The sequence below is a fragment of the Sander vitreus genome, chromosome 21, assembly GCF_031162955.1.
Source record: "Sander vitreus isolate 19-12246 chromosome 21, sanVit1, whole genome shotgun sequence".
Classification (NCBI taxonomy): domain Eukaryota; kingdom Metazoa; phylum Chordata; class Actinopteri; order Perciformes; family Percidae; genus Sander; species Sander vitreus.
In genome coordinates, this window is record NC_135875.1 from 3,422,270 (window position 1) to 3,441,173 (window position 18,904).

General features: G+C 39.8%; 1 protein-coding gene across 2 annotated transcripts; it reads right to left on the reverse strand.

Annotated features, from left to right (window-relative positions):
- Positions 1–6,712: 6,712 nt before the first annotated feature.
- LOC144536746 (receptor activity-modifying protein 1) lies at positions 6,713–17,780 on the reverse strand. 2 transcript variants are annotated; one of them, XM_078280006.1, is made up of 5 exons: positions 17,658–17,780; positions 17,270–17,365; positions 13,759–13,869; positions 13,227–13,377; positions 6,713–9,066 (listed from the first exon to the last, which is right to left on the reverse strand). In XM_078280006.1, the coding sequence occupies exons 1-5, from the start codon at positions 17,755–17,757 to the stop codon at positions 8,820–8,822; spliced, it is 705 nt and encodes a 234-aa protein (XP_078136132.1). In that variant the 5' UTR covers positions 17,758–17,780; the 3' UTR covers positions 6,713–8,819. The 2 variants fall into 2 exon arrangements, with proteins under 2 accessions (XP_078136132.1, XP_078136131.1); XM_078280005.1 differs by having other exon boundaries at positions 17,270–17,368.
- Positions 17,781–18,904: the final 1,124 nt, after the last annotated feature.

An 18,904-nucleotide genomic window follows, 5' to 3' on the forward strand; every position in this document is an offset into this window, starting at 1 on the left:
AAAAGAGGAAGCATTGTGTTAAAACAGCTGTAAAATTGTTATATTATATATATATATATATATATATATATATATATATATATATATATATATATATATATATATATTGGCTTATATACATGGGCCAGAATCTGCCTTTGGGGAAGGGGGGGCATATCATAGTGGGGGGCTGGGTGTCCTCCCCCAGGGAAGTTTTGAGCATCAACAACTTCATTGTCTGCATTTGAAAACGCTTTTATTCACCAATGTACGGTGGAAATCCCTTTATTTAGCCTATTTGAAGAAAAAGAACACAGATGATAATTCAAAATATATCAAAAATATAATGGAAAGCATGTTGTTACGTGTCATTGGGCATTTTAAAGAGGGTATATGGAAATCCTGGAGCTTTCTTAGTGGGTACACTGCGTATACCTGCGTATCACGTAGACTACACCATTGCTAAAATACATCAAAATGTGATCCTTCTTCATCAGCTACAACATTAAAAAGCAGTGAACATGTTATTGTAATAATAATGTGATGATGATCCTATAATATGTTGTATTAAGTGTGAAGAAACGGTTGCTCATCTCAAGTTCCCAAGTAAAGGACAAAACACGAGCACGAATGAAACAAACTGCTTGTGATATCATGACACGACTCGCCGCTGCAACGATTAGTCGGCTAACTGTTTTAATAATCGATTAATCTGATGAATCCGGAAATGCTGTTTTCATCCTCTTGAATATGGAGACTTCCTGCTCTTTTCTGTTTGATATCATATTAAAACTGGCTTTGAGAAACTGGGATGACATTTTATCGACCAAACGATTAATCGAGAAAACAGATTAATCGATAATGAAAATAATCACGAGTTGGACTTGTAGGTTGTTATATTGTTGGGTAGTTTAATTCATAATAAAACATCAGATTTTATAGACTACATGTGTTCGAACATCTTAACGTGTAAAGTAACTAGTAACTAAAGCTGTCAGTTGAATGTAGTGGAGTAAAAAGTACAATATGTCTCTCTGAAATGTAGCGGAGTAGAAGTAGAAAGTGGCATGAAAGGAAAAGACTCAAGTAAAGTACAAGTACCTCAACATTTGTACAGCACTGGAGTAAATGTACTTAGTTACATTCTACCACTGCTTCTCAGTGACACTTTTAGAAATCCCTTTCCAGACAATCTCAAGGGATTTTTATTTAACACTGTCCACTTTTTAAGTGATGAATTTTCCTTAACCCTCAGAGGACAAAAGACCCATCGGCGAGTCTGACAACACTCCTACTCTAAAAATATTACAAAATTTCATTTTATGCATTTATTTACTATGTAATTCATATATTACGCTACTTTTGTGAACCCAAGACATTTTGTAAACTCATTTCAAGCACCAAAACAATTGAGTGTAGGTATGTTCTCACAAGAGATTTGAGACATACTTCCGCTTTAGGGCCAAATTATCTCTTTAAACATTGCTCTGGAACAATTCTGGGCGTCACTATTCAGGAAGCTGAGTTTGTTCTGAACATTTTGATATGGAACACGCAGGGATCAGTTATATGCAAGTACCCTTAAAAGGAGAATTCAAGAAGATATCTAAAAATGCCCTCAGACCTCAGAGCGTAAATCAATCTGAACGTGTGTGACTGTGGGGTTAAAGTGTTCGGTAGTATTACTCACAATCCCCACACAAATCTGTCTTTTGAGAAGAAATAGTTTTAAATATATTCAGTAGCAGCCGTACTCACCTGAGTGAATGCCTGTGGTCCGTAGCACTCGTGTCCTGCGGCGGTTGTTGTCTCGTTGAAGCAGCTGACGTCCCTAACATACTTTGAGAACCTACGTGTCCTTTATAGCCCTCTCACCTCCTGCTGCTTTACATCCAATGGGTGGAGATCCTCTAATAATGGCCAATTCTGTTGGATGTCACCTTATCTCTCTCTCTTGACAATAGTCCCTGATGGCACAACTGCATCTCATTGTTTGGCCTTTAAAAAACAAACTGAGTTTCTTCTATATAGAGTAAATGATTTATTTGTGGGGTCTTTTAACAGTTAAGATTCTAACCGATCTGTCTTCGCTGCAACATTTTACTAACACAACATGTCAGACACGCTCACCGATGCACACATTAGACTTATCACGTCACCCATCAATTATAAATTAGAAAAGAGTGCTTTTAACCCTTGTGTTGTCCTCGGTCTGTTTCACCTACTTATCTCCCAATTCTGCGTTAGGCCCACATCTTCTTAGCCAACTTCATTCCAACTTGTCACTAGTTTTACACTTCTTGTTGGAAATCATGGTCAACAAACCTCATGTCTATGAAATTATACCAAATTTCTGAGTTAAAAAAAATGGAAATTATGAATTATTTTGACTAATTGTTAAGATCAGAGGGTGTTGAGTGGATAATCACAGACGGGTTTACTGTATGTCAAAGTGTAGTCTGTATATTATTACTGTTTTGAAACCATTTCATTTTTTGGAACCATTCATGTTATATTTGGGCATATTTTACATTGAAAAAGCCCGGAAAACTGCAAACCACCATGAATGAAAACTTTCCTCTTATTTGTGAAAAAAGGCATGGGATCCATTTTATTCTGTCACCTAACGCCAGGAGACAGTTTCACTGGTTCCAGATCATTTTCAAATGCATATATCTTAACTATCCATCCTACTTGAAACAATACTTAACACCTTACCAAACAAATTCTAGCTTAAGACACACCGAATACCTATCCTTTAATGTGCCTCACATTTCCAAAGAAAGTGGCAGGCGTTCATTTAAATGTAAAGCCCCCTTTGATTGGAATAGCTTGCCTGGGTCACTAAGATCAACCACATCTTTGAGTTGCTTCAAGACATCTTTGTTCAATTACTTGCAAACAAACAATTGTTGTAAATGCTTTCCATAATGCGTGATTGCTTTTTGTGTATTTGTTTTTGATTTGTCTGATTTCTCACAGTTCGTTGTTATTTCTCTTTCTTTTTGTTTTTAATCACTACTCATACTTTCTCTGTTATGATCATTTTTAACACTAATAACATCTGGGGATGGGTTTAGGGGGAGTGAGTGTGTATGTGAGTGAATGTGTATGTTGTACTGCAATGTCTTGTCTCTTGTATTGTCCAGTCCTACCAAGGACCCTCTCGAAAATGAGATGTCTCAAGAGGTATTCCTCTTACAATAAATAAATAAAAAGTATTGAAGTTTAACCTATGTCTATAGCAATGGATATGTGAATGAATGTTATGTATTTATACCTAATTTAATGGGGAAGTTGTTGATTGGTCCACAAAAACAGTCACCTCCTACAAAAGATGGCTTCTCAGGATGTAACACCATTTGCCTAAAGATGGTCTAGTACCAAAACGTTGCCTACTATTATATTTATATTTTTTGCAAGTTAGACAGCGTGTGGGAGTTTTCTTTGCAATGAGGGAAAGTAAAAAAAAAAATCTGCTTTACAAAATCATGGGGATATTTCTCATACTTTCTGTCTAATCTTTGCTTTGTTTTCTTGTGAATTATTGGATAATTTGACCTTTCTGCGCTTTCAAAATTATTCAAATGAAACAAGAAAAAGAACTAATTCTTTGGTACAGTTGGTTGCATCGTCACCATAAGACACTGCTTCATTTTCAGGGGCCAAAAGCCAAAAAAGGTTTCATGATTAGTGTGTTTCCAGCAGCTTTCAACGTGACAACTTAGAAGCCTGCAGCTTTTCCAAAATGCAGCAGCCAGGGTACTGACAAGGGCCAGGAGATATGACTGGAACTCCTGTCTTAACCTCACTCCACTGGCTACCCATACAGGCAAGAACAGATTTTAAAATCCTCCTTTTAACCTACAAATTGCTGAAGGGCCTTGCACCCTCATACCTAGCCGAACTGATTAACCCATGTACCCCCGCGCGACCACTTCGCTCCCTGGGTACCAATCTTTTAGGAATTCCTAGGGTCAAAAAGATATCGGCAGGCCTCGGTGCCTTTTCTTATCGAGCCCCGTACCTTCCGTTGTATTGTGTCAGAGAAGCCAACTCTAACACAACTTTTAAATCAAAACTCAAAACATTTCTTTTTTCCAAACATTATGGACCATAATTATGACTTCCTCTATCTTTTGTTTTTACCCTTGTACCACTTTTCATTTCATTTTTATGTACCTATATATCCGCAATGATTTTAATGTATTTTTTTTAATTATTTTTAATCCTAACTTTTACTGTTGTACAGTGCTGATATTGCACTTGAAATAAAATAAAATTGAATTGAATTGAACTGAATGACCTCGTGCACAAAGCAAGCTCCATAAAAAAATGTATCCCAGTTTAACTAAACTCTGAATAACTAAAACTCTGTTTGTATACAGCGCGCAAGCTTTATGCGCATTCTCCGCCTCTTCTTCTCTGTTTTTTGGTGAATTTCTGCAGCAGAAACAGCGCCATCTATAGGCCGGGAATATGAAGTAGTGTGTTGAGTCATTTACAAATGGATCCGTTTGGACGCTAATATTCTTGAAACGATGCCAGGGAAGACGGGGGGGAAAGATTGTTTTGGTACGTGTGGACGTGGCCTTAATGGCTTGATTTGGTGATGCAGTGAAATGCCAAACATGCTGCTGTGCTGTGTAGCAGCAGGAAATGTTGTAACAACAGAGGCTTCGAGATAAGAGAGACAATGCTCTTTCTCTGCGGGGAAAATCATCCCTGAGAAGCTGCAGAGATCTGCTCTAAACAAACATGTTGCCACTGATATGACTGATGAGAAAGGAAATGCAGGCCATCATTGTTTTAACAGCCTCTGTCTCCTGTCCAGGGTCTTCCTAACACTGTAGCACTCAAGATGTCTTGGGCCCCATCTAAGCCGACTTTTCTCAGATCTAATGATTGTAGTTGGTCCCCAGTGGGCTTCTTTAGCAAGTTTTGTCTTTAAGCTTTTGAGTGTTATTTATTTATCTCTAGCTTTTCCATCATTTAGACACAACCACGGTTATAATGATGGTCCAAAATGATGTAAAATTGCATTTTTTTGTTGAAAAACATAACATTTTCTTGAAGGAGGACCCCTAAACCCTCTGTCAAATATGTGCACCGAAGTCTTCCATAAAACCTAGAAAAAAACACTGTTGCCTGTGTAACAGAGCATAGTTTAAAATGTATCATTTCACGGCTACTTTGGCCCTGTTTCTTTGCACTGAGCCCAAACACAGGTACAGTAACAAACTGACATTAAATATATTATATGTGATCAGTTCTTTTTCTCACTATGGCCGTTATTGGCCAACGTAACGTTAAAGCACATAGATCATTACACGAAAACAGGTATTTCTGAAGGTAACTGTGTGTTGATGGTCAGCTGTGAATCACTTTACTCAGTTTAAAGTTTCACACAGGATACACACTAGGTTGACAGAAACTGGAGGGCTGATGGAGAGTGTGGCTTTGGGTGGTGTAGGTGTGAATGTGTGACTTTACTTTGAGTTGACCTACCTGTATGTATGTGTGTGTGTGTGTGTGTGTGTGTGTGTGTGTGTGTCGCTCCAGTGCATACAGAGGACAAGCAAGATGGTGTTAGTGAGACTCTGTGCTAATGATTCTTATCTTCAGCATCCTTTACAACCTATCAGGAGCCGTCAACATCACAGGAGATTAGCAGAGCGGTTACCAAACTTCTTCACATCAAAGACCCCTGAACTGACACAAATTAGACCACCCCTTTGATAAGATTTCGTTTGGGGTTCCCCCCATCTAATAGGATTTTTGCTTTTCGTTATTTTATTACAGAAAGTGTATGAAACTCATGACCAAATTAGTCATACATTCTGTCATTGTGTTACTTATGGATGGAGTTGTAGTGAAAATAAATGATTCCCCATTTTGCTTTGGATCCTCTGCAACCTTTGCACCCTGCAAGTCTTGTATAAGGAACTTGAAAGCAATACTTGAGTTAAAGTACAAGTATCTTACCAGAAAATGACTTTGGTAGACGTTAAAATCACCTGTTAGAATATTACTTCGGTACGTCGGTAAATATCGAGAGGCTAATGGGAGATTTCAATGATGATGTACTACTTTCAAAATCTATAAAAACCTTAATGACTCATCAAGGTTACAATCAGATCGTTACCTCACCTACAACACCTACAGCAATTGATCACATTTACATTAGAGACATAGATCCTTCAATACACCACAGCTTTGCTATAGGTAACGCGTGGATGTATGGTTTCTGAATGTCCGGTGTACGGTGTGGGAGTTATAGGGCCAAACGGGGTTTTTTCTGCTATAGCGCCACCTAATGGTGGAAGTGGGTCAATTGTTGCGCCTGAGGTCCTTGCGGAGTTTCGGACTAGTCCTGAAAATGGCAACCCCACACCATGTACGGTTTAGGCTGTAGTCGGAGTTTTAGGCGGAGAAGAAAAATAATCCTTAGGGTTCCACAGCCCTGCTGTGCGAACGGCGTAGCTCTTGCTACCGCCGGTTCTTGCAGACTCAGGCTTGGACCCCTAATAATGCATTATAGGAGCATAACGTATGGTGCTGGTTAAAAAACAACAAAGAGCTTATTAAGAGATCTCACCAAATTCTTTTTTAAACAATCCCAATCTAAAACCTAATGCAATACAGAAAACAAAAACACAGATGAAAATAGTGTGGTAAATTAAGTTGCAGCACTGCGTTGCCGATGTGTGGAGAAGGAACTTCGTTAACACTGTTCTTGATTATAAAAAAGGTTTATTACATCAAAGATTCCAGCATCAATTTATAAGCTTCTGCAGGAGCTCGGAGAGACGACCAACCCAATCTTCAAATATTGTCGCTCTGAAGTTCTGCGGCTATCTCATTGTATATATTCTGTGCATTTAGTGGGGGTGTGAGTATATGCTTGGAGTAGGGAACTGACCATTTAAGGCCCCAGACATGGTATAGCTCCAACAAAATATCTTCTGTCTTAGGGGGCCCCTTCTAATGTTAACAGTTTCCAAATGTTTCAGCAACAGTAGGATAAAGTTCATAGGAATTCCCTTATATGTATGTATATATGGCAAACCTTAAGTCAAAGTTGTAAATCTTCAGATACCACAATAGAAAATAGACAAGAATTCAAATAATCTATAATTATATTTGCCAACAATAAAACAAACACAATATATGCAAGATACAAACACGTCAAGAGATGTGATTCAGCTAGCCTGTGTGCGATATATATAGAACATTGTTTAGTCAGAAAGTATTAGGACACTGATGAATTTCTTCCTGTTTTTGCTCTACTCCTACCAAGCATACCAAGTTTGAAAACATTGTGTCCGAGGTTAAAGCTCTGATTCACACCGTTAGACTGTGTTCACATCCTGAAGCCCTGTAGTTCCAACGATAAACAACACTGATGATTCAGCGTACAATCATTTTAGACAATAGAGATCTTTCAGCTCTGTGGTAGTCTCGCTTTGCCAGACCTTCCTCCACAGCGCTGCGAAGGAAGGTCTGGTTAGTCCACACAGCATTCCTGGAAGGGAGAAAAACGTGCTCTGGTTTATTGGTATTTCTTTAAACCAATCACAATCATCGTGGGCGGTGCTAAGCGCCGGACGGAGCCACGGTGCCTCTGCAAAATAGCCTCAGGAAGGAACTTGTTTTGGTGGAACATGTATACGTTCAAAAGTTGTTTTAGTCGTGCAACAGAAAACTCAGTAAAAAATGAAATCGCCATTTAACTTTTATTTTTGAACAGGACACAAACCCCGGTCTCCTGGGTGAAAGTCTTGTGTTTGTTTGACCCAGCCACAATTCCAACTTAGACTTCGTTACATTACTAACCAGTCCTTCCACAAAAATGCAGAGTTTTTTTGTGATTGTTGCGGGCAAAAATCCTTGATTATGCATCACGTTTTCTTAAAAAATGCGATGGAATATGGGGGATATTTATGCAATTTCATGCGATGAAATTGCGTGAACTTGCTAAAACTGCGGTTTCATCGTGGCTTCATCGCGGGGTTTGCAGTTTTCGATGATGTTCACGTCGCGTAATTACGTCACTTCATAACGTCACTTCATAACGTTCCCATGGCAACAGGGCAAAATGGCTGCTCTTGTGTGAAGTAAACGCAACATTTTTCAACTTTCTGCTAAGATATATGGGACTTTTTTGCAACAAAAATGCGGGATTATGAAATCATGCAAGCCTAGCATATTTTGTGCAGAAATCGGCAATTTATGCAGCAAAAGTGCGGCGTATTTATAAGAATTCAGCCCCCGCATAAATCTGCGGACTTTGGCTGATTATGCATTGAATTATACGATCGCATAATCACGTTTTTCTGGAGGGACTGACTAACTGCTTTGCTCCCATCATTCGGTAACTACTACAGCCACTAGAGGGTGCCGCTGCTATAAACGTGAATATGAGTCATAATTGCTGCTTAAAAAACGACCTATTGGAGCGTTTTTTGGGGGAAGAAAAGTCTTTTCGATTCATATTTAACAGACAAACATGAGAGTGGTATTAATCTTCTCATCCAACTCAGAAAGCTAAAAACCATGTTACCCAAAAAGTGTTTTATTTCTCATTTTAGCAGGTTAACCACCGCCACGCACATGTTTTAGCATGTCTACTAAACTGTGTTTCCGGTGTTTCCTCTTTTAATTGAGATTTAGTTCACCCACATTCAGATGTATGGTTTTTGTCCTCATTTATAACGTACCCTCCTTTTAATTTCCTACCAGACTGGATTATTATACAATATAAACAGCAGCTTCTGAAGCATATTCTCACATATATAACCTGTACTGTGAGCTGAGGCTTATTGCAGGTCTAACACGACTCACTCTTGGACATTACTTTTCCAAACCACCACATATACTAGTAAGGGGATGAGGCTGACAGGGATGAGAGTGAGGGCGATCACCATCCCTTGAGGTGCATCCACAAGCGGATCCTCCTCTTTCGAGCAGTTGAGGAAGTAGTTAGAGTGGATGTTGAGGAAGATGTCCTGAATGGTGGGATTTGGGTAATAACAGCCGATCAGATTAGACAGCCTCTCAAGGCATGTCGTCATATTGTTGTATGGTCTGGAATAGATAGAGAGAAAAACAATGTTAACGATGAATCATCTGGTGTTTTACAAACCAAATGAATGAATCGAATGATTCAGAAAATAAATGTCAGATGAATCAATAATGCAAACAAACATTAGTGGCAGCCCTTAAACAGTTGCTCTGTATTTTTTACATGTTTTAGAAATTCAATTTTATAGTATTCTGGGTTTCATCCGATATTTTAGCCACAGTTTGAAGAAGAAGAAGACGCATTTTATAAATCCTGCAAGGGGAAATAACATTTTTTTCCACGCTGTTGTTAGTTACACACATTACACACAGGCATGCATGCACAAGAAGGGCTTGCTCAAGGGAACCTTGGCAATGCCCAAAAGGTGAACTGGTAACGCCCAGCTACCAGCTACCAGTCCACTAGTCTATATCTACCACGATTCATTTAGAGCAGGGATCTTCAACAGGGGGTCCGGGACCCCTAGGGGTCCTCAGAGTCAATGCAGGGGGGATGCCAAATTATTGTTATTTTTTGAAAGTTTTTTCAAAAATTAAAGTCTTAACATGAATCCAACATATTATAAGCAAATATAAATCCCCACTGCTTACTGGCCTAAGGTAGTCACTAAGATAGCCATCCACAGATCCAGTTCATCCTAAGCATTCAGTTTGCCACATGATTTATAGAATAATGCCAACAATTATTATGTCAATAGCTTAGCATGCTATGCAATAAAAATGTATAAAGGCTTTAGGCCGCCCTAGACGTTATTGTAAGCCCAGTTTAATATGCAACTTCAATTTATACAACATAGTAATAATAGTAGTAGGAGGTCCCTGCTCCATCTCTCTTTCAGTTAAGGGGTCCTTGGCTTAAAAAAAAATTGAAGACCCCTGATTTAGAGGATTGTTCCGGTGCTACCGGAAGATCCCCCAGATGTCCCTCACCCTTGTGTTGGCGTTCTAACCTCCGGTGGATTTCTGAGGACTATGGTTAACTGCTCCTCAGATCTCTGCAGGGTAAATCCAGACAGCTAGCTAGACTATCTGTCCAATCTGAGTTTTCTGTTGCACGACTAAAACAACTTTTGAACGTACATGTTCCACCAAAATAAGTTCCTTCCTGAGACTATTTAGCAGAGGCACTGTGGCTCCGTCCGGCACTTAGCACCGCCCAAGACGATTGTGATTGGTTTAAAGAAATGGCAATAAACCAGAGCACATTTTTCTCCCATCTCGGGATGCTGTGTGGACTAGCAAGACCCTCCTTCGCAGCGCTGTGGAGGAAGGTCTGGCAATGCGAGACTACAAGTGCACACTCCGTACTTTGGTTCGTCCAAAAAAAGGTTTCCTGACTGGGAATCGAACCCCGTAAGAGTGCCGAATCCTGAGCACTAGACCCCCAGGGATGACTTAAAAGTAAAGTAAAAAAAAAAAAAAAACACAAACATATGAACCTGGTTAGATAATCAAAGCTTCATGCAGCACATACAATTAAATATTAAAAGAAGACACTGATTTTGTGTAACTGGATACATAATTTCTGAAAAGAAACTCTTCAGTTGGAAGATGTGAGCACATATATCAAGAAGCAAGAAAGTGTGGCAGATATATCTGTGCCTAAAACCGAGACTGTGTGGTCAAACTATTTCCTGTTTGAACATAAACAGAGCAGAAATGATTGAGGCTGTGAAAGGGTGTGCCGAAGGAAGAGACCATCAGTTACGTACACATACACTCAGCGTGCAGCCTTCTGGCACCAGATGGATGATGGATATTTCCCACTGCCACATTACTATTCCCAGTTTATTGTTGCTTAAAGGGCTGGTGTTGTTCTATCTATATTCTTTCCTATTGTCAACAAATTGTAATGAAAGGACTAACAATGACTTGGTCCATCTCTACTCTGTCTGTTGCTTTCAGTCTCAACCCCATTGCTTCCTGCTTTCAAAACTGGTCGCAAATATTCATTTCATTTTTTTAAAGGCTCAATAATTTCCAAAAATAGGTGGGCACTGTAAACATTACTCAAACAGGAGTAAAAGGGGCATTTGTAGCCAATGTGTTGTTGTTATGTTGTTTCAGTAGGCTACTATTGTGTTTTCTTATTTTATTCCAGTAAATATCTTGTAAACTTTGATAAAAAAATAAAACACACACACGCACACACGCACACACACACGCACACACGCACACACGCACACACGCACACACACACACACACACACACACACACACACACACACACACTTTTATTTAAATCCTGAAAACAGCGCCCCCCGTGTAGTAGCGGCTGGGAAACGTTAGTCTGTGTGGTCAAAACGGGTATTGCAGTCTTAAAATCAAGGCAGTCATGTCAGTCAACTGAAGTCAAACCTATGAGCTGATAAGACAATATAACAAGCTGTCACTTTTAAACTGTAAACGGACAGACCTCTGGAAGAAGAAAATGTGAAGTGAATTGCGAAGCAAACCAGTCGTAATTTGGCCTCACAACAAATATGAGAAAGTTATCAGGATAAAGTTTGAAACAACCGCAGAGTTAGCTCGTTTTACAGTGTTGCTAACGTTAACTAGCTAACGTTAGCTAGCTAGATAGATAGCGAAGATGCAGCGAAGATGGAGGGAAGAAGAGAGTCAACAAACAAACAAGTGCAGCGGGATATTATGTAATATGGATATTGACTGCCTCATCTTGATGACAGAAATTAACAATGGGATTCGGCGTCAAAAAACGTGAGTTAAATACAACTTTTGTCTGCTTTCTGGCTGTTTTCTGGCATGATAGTGTAATGTCCCGCCGTGGCTGTCTGTGTAGAACCTTAACACTTGTTTAACCTAACTTCTAGCTGTGTTCTTGTTGTTATGGAGCTTGTGTTATGAACTTGATCTTGTTTGCTTGGACACTGAAGCTGCTGTGTTTCTGCTGCTGTTTATATGATTAATTTACAAGTAGTAGGACTAAGGTGATTTGTGACTTAAGTTACAAGCTGGGTGCTTGTGAGACTTGTAACTTAAGTAGCTACATTTACTTAAGTATTGTGCTTAAGTTTTTGAGGTTATTTTTATGCTACTTCATACTTCTACTCTATTGCATGTATTTACTTTAGTTATTTTCCAGTTTAAAATAATAATACTACAACCAACAAATAGGCTACATTAATATTATTTACCTAAAAGATTAACCCCACATTTACCAGCTGCAATATTAAATTGGTGTACCATTAATACATCAATAATCATAACCCAATAATATAATACACCTTCTGAAATGGGCTATTCTATTGTAGGTTTTGATGGCAATACTTTAGTACTTTTATTTAAAATGTTAAATGCAGCCTTTTAGTGTTTCTGCACTGTGGTATCCTGCTTTCACTCTTCCACCACTCGCGATGCAGGCTGTTTTTGACACTCATATCGTTAGAAACGTGTCAAACTCTAGGCCCGAGGGCTGAACCCGGCCCCTCGCAGATTTTGATCTGGCCCGCATATCAACTTAGGTTCACAACATTTTTTTTTTGCGACGTTTTCGGCACTTTTTTTTGACAATTTTGATGCTTTTTCCGGGCATGTTTGTTGCTTTTTTCTATGATGGCTAAGGAAGTTTTTTTGCTGACTTTTGTAGGGCTTTTAGGCGACACAACTGTCAGTAAGAAGGCTATATGTGCCATGCAATAACCTGCAGCTATTTTTTTGACACATGTGGGCGAAGAATGCCAGAAAAGTCCAATTGAAAATGTGTCCTTTTTTTTTTCAAGATTATTTTATTGGGCTTTTCCCTTTTATTACATAGAGACAGTGGATATGCATGAAAGGGGGAGAGAGATGGGGGCAGCAAAGGGCAGCAGGTCGGTTTCGAACCCACGCCGCTGCAGGACTCAGCCAACACGCAACATGGGGGGAACACGCTTACTGGGTGAGCTAGAGGCCGCCCCGAATGTGTTCTTTCTTAATACTACTACAACTATTACAGGGTCTGTCCTTCATAGAGGAATTTTGGCTATAAACTTAATTTATGTAGCCCTTTTTAAAAAGGTTTTAAAAGCATAACGTTAGGACATTTAAAGTGTGCTCAACCAAGAATAAATCAAAAGAAGAGATGAAGAAAAAAAGGTATAAAAAAGTAAGTTTATAAAGAGGAAACAAACCCTTAACCTCAGTAGATACTCGGTATGCTTTACCTGATTACATCTGGCAGCACACACCAGTTTTCTGTGCTGATTGACATCATTTCAGTGTGAAAAGCTTCACCACAAATGAGGTGGCTGTACGCTTCCAGCATGTCCACATCGCAAAGTGTTGCAAACTTATTTTCCTGGTCCTGAAACCTCTCTGCAAAGTAAAAAAAGAAAATGCTTCTGACATACGTGAACTAACAGGGACACACAAATATCAAACAGCACCCAAGGCTAATTTATCATGTTTCAGTGTCTTGCTGTGTGAAATGGACAAAATCATAGATTCCCTGTGATATGCCTCTTTATTCAGTATACAGGTTCTTTGATTTACTCTGATTTCATAAAGGTATGAGCTCACTCAGTAGCCCAGTAGTGCATGTTTCTCTTTATCTTGGCTTCTACCTTAAAGTGAAATTAGAATCATCACATTTTTTCAGCTGTGTAGTAAGCAGTTTCTTAAGCACAGGAACTTTAAAGGCACTGATATGGACATGTGGGGTTCCTTTCCTCATGCAGAATACGTAGAAACACTCACCATCATCCTCTGTGATAACGCCAGACGTTTGGTTGTTTTGCAGTTCATCCTCAATTAGACTTTTTTCATCTTTGTACAAACTGGATGTCACATTGTCTGGTTTCAATGCACCTGCAATGCAAAAAAACATGCATTTTATTTGAGCAATATTCTCCACATTTTGGTGAATGAATAATGTCAGTGAACGCATCCTCTTATTCTCACAGCTGCCAGGTCAAAATCGCATACTGTACGTGATTCACATATCGTCGCTGTCGAGCAAAAACCTTCATAAACCGTTGCTTTTCAGCTTAAGAAAAACAAGCTAATTTGACGATTATATTGAGCTATTTACCTTCGACAAGGTCAGATGAAATTTCCTCGTCACTGTACAAGGTTTCGGCCGGGTCTTAAAAAGTCTAACATTTTAGGCCTTGAAAAGTCTTAAAGGTCCTATGACATGCTGCTTTTTGGATGCTTTTATATAGGCCTTAGTGGCCCCCTAATACTGTATCTGAAGTCTCTTTTATATAGGCCTTAGTGGCCCCCTAATACTGTATCTGAAGTCTCTTTTATATAGGCCTTAGTGGCCCCCTAATACTGTATCTGAAGTCTCTTTTATATAGGCCTTAGTGGTCCCCTAATACTGTATCTGAAGTCTCTTTCCCGAAATTCAGCCTTGGTGCAGAATTACAGCCACTAGAGCCAGTCCCACAATGAGCTTTCCTTAGGATGTGCCATTTCTGTGTCTGTAGCTTTAAATGCTATGGAGGAGGAGAGAGGGGGGGGCAAGGAGGAGGGTGTGTGTGTGGCCTTGACCGCTTGTTTTCAAGCCATGATGTCTCTCTCTTTCTCATAGGTGGGCTAAATTCTCTGGGCGGGCAAAGCAGAGAAAGGGGAGGTAACCTAGCTCCTTATGACCTCATAAGGAGAAGATTCCTGATTGGCCCATCTGAGCTTTCATTTTCTCAAAGGCAGAGCAGGAACCCAGGGCTCGGTTTACACCTATCACCATTTCTAGCCACTGGGGGACCATAGGCAGGCTGGGGGAGCTCATATTAATGTTAAAAAACCTCATAAGGTGAAATTGTCATGCCATGGGACCATTTACATTTGCTCAAGTATTGTGTTCTAGGTCTTAAATAATTTTAAACATGTCTTTGTTTTCCTACGTCCATGTAACGTTATACCTCTAAATGCTCTTTTTTATTTATTTATTTATTCCGTGGTGTTGTAGTTCTTTCTTTCACTAGTTGTAGAAGACTACAAATGAGACCAACATGCAACTTATACTGCAGCCGATCAGCTTTCGTGTTTTTGGCGCGAGCCTCTTTCAGATTGTTCCACACATGAAATAGACTTTGTTCTTCAGCTACGGGGAAGTGCAAGTTTAGTGATATACTTGGCTTGATTAAAACAGATTTTAGGGCTTAGTTGATGTTGTAATAAAGGTCTTAAATTTCATTCATAATGGTCTTAAAAAGGTCTTAAAAAGTCTTGGTGAAAGCTGCAGAAACCCTGGTTTAAATGTAGTTGTAGTCTTGCTTTGCCAGACCTTCCTCCACAGCGCTGCGGAGGAGGGTCTGGTTAGTCCACACAGCATTCTGGGACGGGAGAAAAACGTGCTCTGGTTTATTGGCATTTCTTTAAACCAATCACAATCGTCGTGGGCGGTGCCAAGCACCGGACAGAGCCACGGTGCCTCTGCAAAATAGTCTCAGGAAGGAACTTGTTTTGGTGGAACGTGTATGTTCAAAAGAATAAACACAAAAACACATAATGCATTATAGGAGCATAACGTATGGTGCTGGTTAAAAAACAACAACAAAGAGCTTATTAAGAGAGCTCACCAAATTTTTTTTTAAACAATCCTAATATTACATCTAAAACCTAATGCAATACAGAAAACAAAAACACAGATGAAAATAGAAAATAGACAAGAATTCAAATAATCTATAATTATATTTGCCAACAATAAAACAAACACAATATATGCAAGATACAAACACGTCAAGAGATGTGATTCAGCTAGCCTGTGTGCGATATATATAGAACATTGTTTAGTCAGAAAGTATTAGGACACTGATGAATTTCTTCCTGTTTTTGCTCTACTCCTACCAAGCATACCAAGTTTGAAAACATTGTGTCCGAGGTTAAAGCTCTGATTCACACCGTTAGACTGTGTTCACATCCTGAAGCCCTGTAGTTCCAACGATAAACAACACTGATGATTCAGCGTACAATCATTTTAGACAATAGAGATCTTTCAGCTCTGTGGTAGTCTCGCTTTGCCAGACCTTCCTCCACAGCGCTGCGGAGGAAGGTCTGGTTAGTCCACACAGCATTCCTGGAAGGGAGAAAAATGTGCTCTGGTTTATTGGTATTTCTTTAAACCAATCACAATCATCGTGGGCGGTGCTAAGCGCCGGACGGGGCCACGGTGCCTCTGCAAAATAGCCTCAGGAAGGAACTTGTTTTGGTGGAACATGTATACGTTCAAAAGTTGTTTTAGTCGTGTTTTGAGCGGTATGCACCCCCACTAACCTGGAAAACGGTTTTCAAACAGTAACATTAATACAGGAAGGAGGAATACAGCGTTCTCCTGCAGCGGGGAGTCAGAGGCAGAGGGGCCGTCACCGCAGCGTTCGCCAACGTTAGCTTCTTGTCTCATCTGGGGTCTGATAAACAGTAAATTCATCAACTTCAGTGTCCACAACGCTATTTTCCAATAAACTGTAGCTGTCATATTTCACTGGACCCGCGTGAGTGCGGATTTCATGTCGCGGCTATCGTCGCTGTTTGTCACTTTGCCTAAGATTGAGTGACAAGTGTACTCGCCGTGTTGTTTATTTGGTTGCCATGCCTTCGCGAGTGATGACGTCCTGTCACTGTTCCAGTTGCTCACACACTGTCTATGGTTGCTCACCCTAAAGGGGGGAGAGAGCGGATGACAGTTCGCCTGAGTTCAGTAGAGCAGACGGCTCTGCAGAGTCATGTAATTGCGACTTTATGACTTTTCATAAACAGCTGAAGGTGCGCGGTGTACATACCGGAAACCCTGCCGTGCGTATGCCCTATTTCTGATACCGTGGCGGCAGAGGAAAACAAACAAGCATGCAAATGGAAATTATCGCGGCCCAAAAAATGATCAAGCTCATTTTTATTTATCATGCGATTAATTGATTTATTGACTATCGCGACAGACCTAGTCGTGTTGTGTCTCTTTTGCGGTGGTTTTGCAACTCTTTTTCACATCATTGTGGACCATTATTATCTCCATATCTGTGTCTAAAACGTTGGAAAAGCTAGAGCAAATAATAAGTAATTGACTCAAAAAGCAAGTCCATCTACAATCATTAGATCTGATATCTAAAGAAAGTATTTTAGTTCCATTCATTTGTTAAGGTGCTGACCAAAACGGCTCCGGTGCTGCACTTAAACCTTACAGTGGCGGCAAAACCCTGTGATAATAATTGACAATGAAAATAATCACTAGTTGCGGCCCTACTCGTAATAAATGAAAACGTCTTACTGTTGTTAGCGGGGGGCTCTCTGAGTGTTTGGTTCCCCTCAACTTTGCTCAGCTCTTCCTCTGTCCTGTTGGCTGTTTGTGATTCCACATTACCTCCTGCTGTGGACACAGAGTCAACAAAACTTTTTAACATTACACAAACAATTCTAGCACATAAAAACCCCTAACCCGAAACACCAGCCTTTTCTTTGCTGCTACTAAAATGAAAACTAAAATGCCTTCCTCTACCACCTTCTTTTCCTTCATCAATCCCACACACAGGGGAAACAATGGACACTCATGGAAAACATGCCGCAAACCCCAAAAAAAACAGGAAATCCTAAGAGAGTAAAACACAAATAACCTAAAGCACACGTGCAAAGTCAAGTATGGGATACATACTACATACCGAGGATAAGAACGGGGACGAGCAGGTACAGGATCATGGTGGCGAGCGATGAGGGGATCGGCAGTAACCTTCGAGGCCGCTCGGTGACCTGGGATGCCATTAATGAAGCTCAGAGTCTGAGAGCTGAGTGGGTTAAGAAACAAGCCCAGCCCTCTTTATCTTAGCGCTGCTGTGTGTGTGTGTGTGTGTGTGTGTGTGTGTGTGTGTGTGTGTGTGTGTGTGTGTGTGTGTGTGTGTGTGTGTGTGTGTGTGTGTGTGTGTGTTTGTCTTTGTGTGTGTGTGTGTGTGTGTGTGTGTGTGTGTCTTCCGGTGATGTTGAAGATAGAGAGCGGATGATGGAGAAATAACAATCTAATCATGAGTTAAAGCTGGAGCTGTAAAAATTCCAAATGTTGCTACACAATTAATATATAATTGTCTCTTTCAGTCAAATAAAAAAAAAAAGATATATTATTGTTAGAGTTGTGAATGAATCCGAGGATACATTTTTTGGTTATATAACTGTCATGTGACCCAGATGATGTAATAACATATACACAGCCTATGAAGTAAACAACGGCTCTTTATTATCATAAAACATTTCTGTTTCCCCCGCTGCTCATTCTTGTTACTATGAACGTGTTTAGGGTCAAGTGCCAACAACCGACCGTTGAAATAATAATAAAGAAATATAGTCCGACCAATAATCATTGTCAATAATCATACATTTCAACATTACACATTACGGCACAAATATTTTTTTGAATTTTTCAGCTGCGTAAGCCCCGTCTCTGTGTAACGTTGAGTTTTTCCTGCGTGTCTCTGCGACGCGTAATGTTAGGCAGCCAATCACAGACATTATTAGATCTTGGTAGAAGCATTCTGATTGGCTCACAGACTCTGAAGAAAATTTGGTATTATTCGATACTTGATATTTCACAGGCAATTCGGTCAGTGCCTAAAAAGTATCGAATTCAGTACCCAGCCCTACCAGTCATACGCCTTAAGACCTTAGCTAATGTTAGCATTTCATTGCGGTTAAACAAAGAAACCGCGACTATTTAAAAAAAACTAACAATTACAGACAATTATGTAATAATTGTTACAGACCTAATTAAAGGTGGCCTGTGGAAGGGTGAGAGGATTAATAAATACAAACTGAAGGCTCTTCTAACATGTTATTTGATTATAATTGGACACATATTCCTATTTTACTGTTTACACCGTTAAATTACGACTCATCAGTTTGTGTCAGTGTATCACAGATA

Coding starts and splice junctions, on each gene's coding strand:
- LOC144536746 (XM_078280005.1), bottom strand. CDS start 17,757: ATGGCATCCCAGGTCACCGAGCGGCCTCGAAGGTTACTGCCGATCCCC. Junction 13,378..13,758: donor CGTTATCACAGAGGATGATG/GTGAGTGTTTCT, acceptor TTTACTTTGCAG/AGAGGTTTCAGGACCAGGAA. Junction 9,067..13,226: donor GTGCTGCCAGATGTAATCAG/GTAAAGCATACC, acceptor TATCTATTCCAG/ACCATACAACAATATGACGA.